A 9,259-nucleotide genomic window follows, 5' to 3' on the forward strand; every position below is an offset into this window, starting at 1 on the left:
ATTTAATGGGTTTTTTTAAACAGAATAAAATAGGTAAAATTTTATTGAAAAAAAACCAAACAGACAAAATTTACGACGTATTGTTGATTTAATATGCTGAATCATTATTAATGGAATATAGGCCTACCTATTATATTTCTATAAATTAATCAACAATTATCTCATTAACCACACTATCGTAAATTGGCCTATTTTGGTCTAGCATTATTGAAGTATTATTAATTATTCCCTAAAGCATTATTCGAGCATTTTTATTATTATTATTGTTATTATTATTATTTATTTATTTTATATATATATTATTTATCAACCATATTAACATTGAAATCATCAATATGCATATGTGGATAAAATTATCGCAGAAAATAAACTCATAATTTATAAGATTATGTTTTAAAACAGAATCAAATAGATAATGTTTTTATTTAAAAGCAGGTTTTGCATGGACGTAATTTTATTTAATATGATGATTATTACTATTTCATTAATCAAACTATCGTAAAATTATTATTATTATTATTATTATTATTATTATTATTATTATTATTATTATTATTAAACCAAAGAAATTTTACATTTACGACGTATTGTTGTTTTAATAGGCTGAATCATTATTAATGGTATATAGGCCTACCTATTATATTTCTATAACTTAATCAACAATTATCTCATTAATCACACTATCTTAAATAGGCATATTGAAGCATTATTGAAGTATTAGTAATTATTCACTAAAGCATTATTCGAGCACCTTTATTATTATTATAATTATTATAATTTATTTTTTAATATATCATTTATCAACCAGATTAACATTGAAAACATGAATATGCATATGTGCATAAAATTATCGCAGAAAATAAACTTATAATTTAGAAGATTATTTTTTAAAACAGAATCAAATAGATAACGTTTTTATTTAAAAGCAGGTTTTGCATGGACGTAATTTTATTTAATATACTGATTATTACTATTTCATTAATCAAACTATCGTAAAATTATTATTATTATTATTATTATTATTATTATTATTATTATTATTATCATTATTGTTGTTTGTTTATTTTTTGTTTTATGTATATGCCTAGGCCTATATAATATCTATTATATACATTTAATAATTTAATTAGAAATATTTATATAAACTAATTGTTAAAAAATATAATATACTGTAATGTTAACAATAATATAGGCTAAGCTAGACCTAATCAATTATTGATGTAATAAAGGCAAATATTTAGAACATCATTAATACAACACCTTCATGACAGTTCAGCCCTCCAAATCTTGTTTTAATAAATAACTGAATTCACTTCAATGATATATTCTGATCTTCATTCATTATTATTATTATTATCATTTACTTTTTATTATTATTTATTATTATTATTATTATTATTATTATTATTATTATTATCTGTATTATTATTATTATTATTATCACGTCTTTGCCATACATTATCGTTGTTTTTATGGAAGGCATCTTGTACAGGGACATGTTTTTTTGCCTAACCAGTCTTACGTTTTGAGTGAAATAAAATTATGAATTATGAATTATACCAATGTCATCTATCGATAAAAACATCGATTCGATTAATTAACAGCAGCAGCATTAATTGTTTAACCTATTATTATCATTCAATAAGCAGCGCCCATTATTTAGCTGGTGTGTAGGAGGTCATCATTACATTTTCGGGAATAATGTTTGTATGGACAATCTGCTCAAATAATATGAAGAAACTTCCGTACAGAAGGGGTGAAGGTGACGTGGGATGTGTGTGCACGATGAATATAGTCAGCTGCTAATATTGTTGGAGCCTGGCACGATCGACCAGTGCCATGGCGTAACCGTACATTTTGCGATGAAAGAATAGAGTAATGGGAAAAAAGTTATTACAATAATTTCCTTGTACTGTTGTAGAAGTGAGGAACATGATCTTAGTGTCCAGTTGCCCCGTGTGTGGTGAAGAAAACTTACCACTCCTATATTATATCCAGGATACCAAGGAGTATTTTTTAAATTAGTTTATAGGCAGAATAACTAAGAATATACCAGAGAAGTTTCCTAAGGGAAACCCCTTTATAAGAGAAACATTACACATTAAAGATGCTTTACACAGACACGTCTGATTTTGAGGGTCATGGAGTTGAGTTTTTGTTTTGGTCGTGAGACTAAATAATGGAAAAAAAGAACCCAGGACTTAGAAGGCAAACATACTGGGCACTCTGGGAGAACAGTCTTTTTGACTGAAGAGTCCACCCAGTAAAAAAAACAAATAAAAAAAAAACAAAAAAAAAAACCCCAAAAAAACCCAGTATATATCCAACAAGCTATTCAACTCAATTTAAAGTTTAATTTCAATAGCTTGGACTAAATTTACTGCTGACATGATGTTCCAAAGGAAGCTGAATTAGATTTACCTTTAATTAAGGCTAGTACCATCGTGACCTTATTATATAGGAAAACATTACACTGTTAACATATAATGGTTCATAATTTCATATACATGGACAACATATGAAAAGCGAATGACACAGATGAGGTTCATGTAGTTTTACCAACAATCTCGTTGGCAAAAACCCATACATTTATCTTTGAACCCAGAAGCAGAAGAAACTTGGTAATTCGGTTTTCTTTGGCACATAGCAATCCACCAGTAATTCAAAACAAGTTTTCTCTTCGTTCTCCAACTTCCGTTCTGGACCAATTCCAAAGCTTTCACAGACAAGTAGGCATGATTTATATTTACCTCGATGTTGATTACATAGAACAATAATATATATATTGCCAACTTGTTGTACCGTTTCTGTTTTCTTTTAAGAGAGAGCATGAAATATCACTTTAAGTAGTTAATCTACACAACTTAAAACTAGACGAATATCTTGCATTATCCATGTATGAATAATGCAAGACGTCACAGAATAATTCGTCGAACTAAAATCTGAGTGAATAGCCTATACAGATGGTTTCGCCTTGAAATTAATTAACCAGATTTATAGAGTTAAATATAACCATTGAAACTCAAGAAGACAAAAAAGATAAACTTCTATATTTTCAAAAAGAAAAGAGTAGAGCGACTATAAATTTCGACTATAAAACTCTGTTCTTCAATGATAAATTATTATTTTAATTTGAAAGCATGAATAATATTTCTGTGGAACTGAAAAAAGGAAATAGTACGGTATTGTAAAGCCATCACTATTACAGTATTTCGCAAAGGTCTATTCATGTTTACTGGACTTTATCGTTGATTTCAATCAGCATTCGATTCACACAAGGGCAAAATTAAGTTTAATCGACCTATTGACTTGCACTGACTCATCAACAAAACTCAACTGATTAAAACCTAATTTACACATAAGAAAATGGAAATTACTAATATTGCTTTGAAAAAAAAAATCACAAATTGTTAATTAAACCGGTAAATAATTTATATGGTGTATTTCTATTGTTAAACCTGAGCAAATGCGTTTTGAAACAAATGTTCGTAAATGCCTGGTGTAATACATTCTGTTAGAATCTTAATTCACTGGAAACGCGTTCGTTAAATTTAAAAAAAAAGGAACCATTTATCTTTACTGAAGATCATCTAATTCTGTAACTATACGAGCATTCTGGTCCATTCACACCCGACACCACTTTTACACCACTATGTGTGTAAAAGGATATTAATAATTCCAAAACATTGAAGTGTCCGAAAGTGACATGTCACATCGCTAGTAATTATGTGTAATTATCTAGGTGTACTTGTATTAACTGAGTACTACAGAGAAAGGGATGTGGGGTTTAGGAAGACTGTACGTACTATAATTTTAAAACGATCAAATCAGATTTTGAACATTGTTGGTGTAATAAAAGCATGAGAATATTACTGTATTTCTGTATAGTCAAATCGCGTCAATATTTTGATTTTTGTTTTATATAATTACAAAAAACGAACAAAAATTAGCACAAAACAACATTAAATAACAACTTTCAAAACGATTATACTTATATTATTTATTTTTATATTCATATATAAATCAAACTATATGTATATAAATCTGTTAAGAAAATAAAGATATTCATCCCCCAAATGATCTGTTAAATTTGTTGCATATTTACAAAGGCAATGGAATGACAATGTATTTTTATTAGAACGGATATTGTTCTTTAACTAATGCTAAAAGGTAATCCAAGTAATTATTGCTATACATATTTATAATCAGGTAACATAAATTTTCCAACATAGCATCAATTTCATTTGCTATAATTAAATTTCTTGTGTTAGTTAATTAGGATCAACACGAAATTAATACCTATACCTAACAACTTAAGACAACCAAGAAACCATAATACTGTACTGTAATTAAAATGCCGAGTCGTCGGACTGAAAATATTCGTTTTACACAGATTACAAATACAAAGACAATAAAAAAGTTATGAAACGCACTGTTTTCAACCAAAGTTTTCTGGATTGATAAAAAAAACCCGAATCACTTTGCGAAGGTCAATTTAAATTGTAAAACAATAATTATTTTATTACTTATACATCACTCCACATTTTCGATTTTCCATCCCGAGAAAACAAGGGTAAAATCGGAAAATTTATACTGTATTTAAAATTCATACAAGATTTACGCCGTTTATACGTTGGTACTTGGCGGTGAAGTGACACTTTCGGCATTAACATTCTCTGAGGAGCTTCACATGTATCCGCTATAAAAGAGTTCACATTTTGGAAAAAGTTTGCATTACCGTATTTTCTTTAGTTAACCTTAAATAACATCAAATAATACCATGATTTAAACAGAAGTGCATAATATGTTATGATGTATATAGGGCTAGCATATTGCTAACAGCGCCACCAACTCCAACTAAAAAACTATCGCGCCTTACGTGGCGCAAATGGTTAGCCATTCTTTCTGGCCACCTTTAATTAACAATCATGTTTGGCTTCTATCATTTCTCTAAACAGTTGCCGCATTGGTACATTTCTTTCTATAAAGTTCCTATTGAAATGATTAATGGAATCATTTGAAAGCTGTCTGAATCCAGGAAGTAATGTTATTAGTTTCATCTCACGCCGTGCGCAAGTGGCTGGGTAATGGGTTTGTGTAAATTCGTGCAGTGCATCGTAAATTCTCAGTTCCAGCTGCTCAATACCAGATGGGCAATCAACGTCAGTCACATCTATAAAGCCAAAATTTTAAAAAAAATGACAAAATATATTGAAAAACTAATTTTAGCCTAGCATCTACTGAAATCATGTTAACTTTGATATATAAATATATATTCGAGCAATGTTATTATAATTTATCCATTTGCTTGTATTGCTTTTATGGTGCCATCTGAAGATACTTCAACTATCCTTAAAGTTTCCAAAAGTCTTTGTGGAAATACCTACAATTGATTTAGCGTTTAATAAATAAACATTTTAATAAATAAATATTAACACATGGAAAGGCAAAGGAAGCCGAATGACAATGCAGTAATAACTCGCACATTAACCACAAATGAAGCAATTACAATTATACGTGATTTTGGCAACATCGTGCAAATAACTGGGTCCACACGAGAACCTACGCAACACACACTTTAACCCACTGCATGTATTTATTTATTTTTTTTAAATTTTATTTATTTTTTTTTTTTTGCGAACAGTAATTCGTGTCTTCATGTGTATTTACCATACTATTCAGTTTACGTAAGAAATGAGTAAAGCGCATTGCCAGAATGGATGAAGTTTTTGAAGTATAATGGTGCGATTAGAGTTCTGAAGCTTCGAAATTTCGTCTATGATTCAAGTAAACATACAGATGAAGGCAATGCAAACTATGCAATATTGATACAGGTGACGTTACTTAGAATTGTTTAACGATTAGTGATGACGTATATTGAAAAAATTGAAATCTGATTGAGATTGATGGAAGCACGATTCTGAATCTTTAAAACAATGCAAACAGACCAATGAGAGCATACCTGCATTGATGAGTGCTATTGCTTTCAATAAAACATATTCTTCCCTCTGGATATCCAACTCTCGCATTCTTTTAACGAGGTATAAAGATCGATCAGCTAGCGAATCGAACCCATTTAGTTTAGAATCTGCTTTCGTCATGATCAGGTTGTCCGTAAATAAGACTCTATCAGGATTTGTGAGATGAAGGGAGCGATAGAGGAGTCCGATGAGCAATATCTCCATCCAGGAACCTTGAAGTAAACTCATTTGATCTGTCATAGGCAACTGCTGAAAACCTTTGGAATTAAGAAAGTGTCATGTAAAATATAACACAGAACATTAATAAACTCTGTCCACACTACCATTTTTTTTTTTCGTGATGTGCCCATGGGCACGAAGATGTCATTACTAAATATGGGCATTAAACATTGGGCGTATTCGACTGGTTCACTTCGTTGACTACGAATTTTCGTTGAGTATCATTTTCATTCGACTGGTTCGTAAAATAGACTTTGTTGACAACGAAAATTAACGTAACCAGAATGCGTTAAGTTATCCATGTGCCAAAACAAACATGGCAAATTGGTCAGTTTAGAAACAACATTTGCGTTAATATAATTTAGATTAAATTTCAGAAAATAAAAATTATACAGTAATACTTTCCCACATGAAGCCAAAAATAATTGTAGCCTAACATAATTCAAAAACTGGATGAAAACATTTCTTTTACAAAAAAATCTATACTGCCACAAGCCGAAGCCATCTTGATTATGCAGCAAGTACCGCGGTAACTATGCAGCCATTTTGTTTTGTCGAGTATTTACAAGTTTTCCATTTAACTGGTTGTCTTCGTTAAGTAGTAATTTACCACGGCGCAGGTGAGCGTGGTTTAACGAAGAACGACCAGTCGAATACGGTTATTTGTCACATAAAATTTGGTAGTGTGGACAGAGCTTTACACTATATACTTTTCTCAATAAGAAAACAAAACGTAGAAGAACCACCAGCAAACACAAAATGTTAATGTGACATTCGCGAACGCTGTCAAAGTTTGTCAGATAAAATTTGACAGTGTAGAAAGAGCTTTAGTCAGAAAATAACGTTATCACAGTATTGCAGCTACGTCAGAAATTCGTCGTAAATACATACTTATTGTTCTGAAGTGTTTTGAATACAAAACTACAACGTTATAACGTGGTAGCTGGGTAAAACATCTTAAAATTACGTTCGATGCCGACAATGTACGTTACAAACGAACATTATCGGATCTCACCTGGAATTTGTTTAGCCCAGTTAACAGTAAATTTCAAATCTTTATCAGCTATATCGGCGACCATTTTGACAGCGCGATATGTAGGATCCTTGTCCTCAAGCGTCGGGTCGATTTCTAGCTTGACCATCGGGGCATCTATTCTCAATAGCAACTGAGTCAACTCATTTACTAAAATATAATATAAAATATAAATATTAATTGCTGATTACTGGATAATTTGTGAATTATACCAACCAGCATATTAAAAAACGCTAACATTTGTCGATTGGTTGATTATCCTTATTGGCACATTTAATGGACATTTACGCTAAGGTCCCACAAAACGACAGTGTAAAAACATACGCAAACACGAGCGTTTGTGGACAACACATGTGTTTGTGAGACATGCTCCTATTCGTGGTTCTGTTCTTATTGGTCAGTTGTCAAGTTTGATTGACACTTCGGAAATCCATTAGCATAAAACTGCTAAATATTCACGACGCATCATGGATACCATGTGACTAAATTTGGCCAATATAGAAATCGAAATTTCCTGCCTTACATTTCTTAGGTTTTGGTCTTTTACTCGGTGATGGTCCAAAATCTGTTTCTTCTGGTTTCCGCCTGTATTTCTGTCGCCCGCCTCTGAGTCTGTTCGGCCGCACGCCTTTTGGAAATACATAAATATAACACAATATGACATTTGGGAAGTCATAGTTTGTCGATTGGGTCTTTACGAAGCTTAAATATTTTCCATTCTATTCTCCAATTCATGCAGGACTGACTTGTCCAGGGCAATAAAGAGAATCACAGTGGAAGTGCCATATAAATTCATTATTCTTAATACCTGAATTAGCACGGAGAACACTAAAGCTGCATTCCACAAAAACAAAGGAAACATTTCATAATGAACTTTGACCGGTAAAAACCACAAGATACAAACATTACGAAATACAAGTTATTCAATGTCACATGAAATATTTCGAAACTGTGCAACCGAGTCAAAACATGACGTCACTTTAAATATGACTGCTAAGTAGTTTTATTTTCGCTGATCACTGACTACAAGAATGTTAAGCAGCCAATTTGTTGGCAGGCCCGTAGCCAGGTTCTTCCAAGGGGGGTGGGGGCGTTTCTGGGCGTAAGGTCCACAGTCGAAGCCCTGGTGGGGTCGGCGAAACCCCCAAAGCAAGAGGATTTTTGTGCTTTATGGGTCTAAATAATTCTATAAAAGCAGATATGTTTGAAAATGTCTGTGTCTGGGTGGGTCTGCAGTGCTTTAGTTGGGTTGGAGGACTTATTTGGGAAATGTTAAGAGTGGGTTTCGCCAGAAAAGAGGGGGGTCTGCTACAAAAGGGGGGTTCTCCCGAACCATAAAAACCTCCCTGGATACGGGCCTGGTTGGTATATATAAAGAACAAATCTATCGTTTTCTCAATGAACAATTTACTGCAAAAATGTAAAATTCATATAGGCCTACATTACAAATTGAGAATGATAATATTTTTTAATATAATTTCAAAAAGTTTCACACTATAAAATACACTGTTAAGTTGCAAAAGTTGAGACACATTAATGTTTCACAAGTTAAAATTCATAAATTGTTAAATTACTTATTTGTCTATTTACTGTCAAGAAAAATATATTTCGCTCTAATTAACTTGAAAGCTAATGACTTATATAGGCCTATACAAAACAAGCACTTGGTGAAGTATGAATAATATTCTACAAGTATTTCGATATTGTGATAACCTGTAAAATTGTATTCACATCTGCTTAATATTCGGATGATCGCTTATGCTGACAATGGGGAACATATTGGAGGGAGAGGGTAAATTTTAAACGCACATATTGTCATGACTTCTATGCGGTGAAGTGGTGTGGTTCGGTGGTTCAGCTGGCTGCCTTCTAATCCCAAGGCCATGGGTTAAACGTCACAAAAACGTTAGAATTTTTGTTACAAGGAAAACTAACTCCACTTCAGAAGTGTCTTCCAGAAACGTGGTAATAGAATATCTTAAGCAATTTGCAAGTGATCTACAATGGAGACTACAGTACATAAACA

At 31.9% G+C, this 9,259-nt stretch overlaps 1 protein-coding gene across 5 annotated transcripts in view; it reads right to left on the bottom strand.

Annotated features, from left to right (window-relative positions):
• Nucleotides 1–3,985: 3,985 nt before the first annotated feature.
• LOC117100640 (steroid hormone receptor ERR1-like) overlaps nucleotides 3,986–9,259 on the bottom strand; it is an 11,719-nt gene continuing 6,445 nt past the window's right edge. For all 5 annotated transcript variants that reach the window (XM_033240437.1, XM_033240434.1, XM_033240435.1 and 2 more), the window contains exons 4-7: nucleotides 7,757–7,861; nucleotides 7,216–7,383; nucleotides 5,963–6,238; nucleotides 3,986–5,173 (exon numbers count right to left, since the gene is read on the bottom strand). In XM_033240437.1, the coding sequence (XP_033096328.1) occupies nucleotides 4,920–5,173; nucleotides 5,963–6,238; nucleotides 7,216–7,383; nucleotides 7,757–7,861 (803 nt within the window). In that variant the 3' untranslated portion in view covers nucleotides 3,986–4,919. The remainder of the gene's footprint in view (nucleotides 5,174–5,962; nucleotides 6,239–7,215; nucleotides 7,384–7,756; nucleotides 7,862–9,259) is intronic.

Source organism: Anneissia japonica, unplaced genomic scaffold (genome assembly GCF_011630105.1).
Source record: "Anneissia japonica isolate Jap-2015-1 unplaced genomic scaffold, ASM1163010v1 scaffold288133_len202418_cov178, whole genome shotgun sequence".
In the NCBI taxonomy this organism is placed as follows: Eukaryota; Metazoa; Echinodermata; class Crinoidea; order Comatulida; family Comatulidae; genus Anneissia; species Anneissia japonica.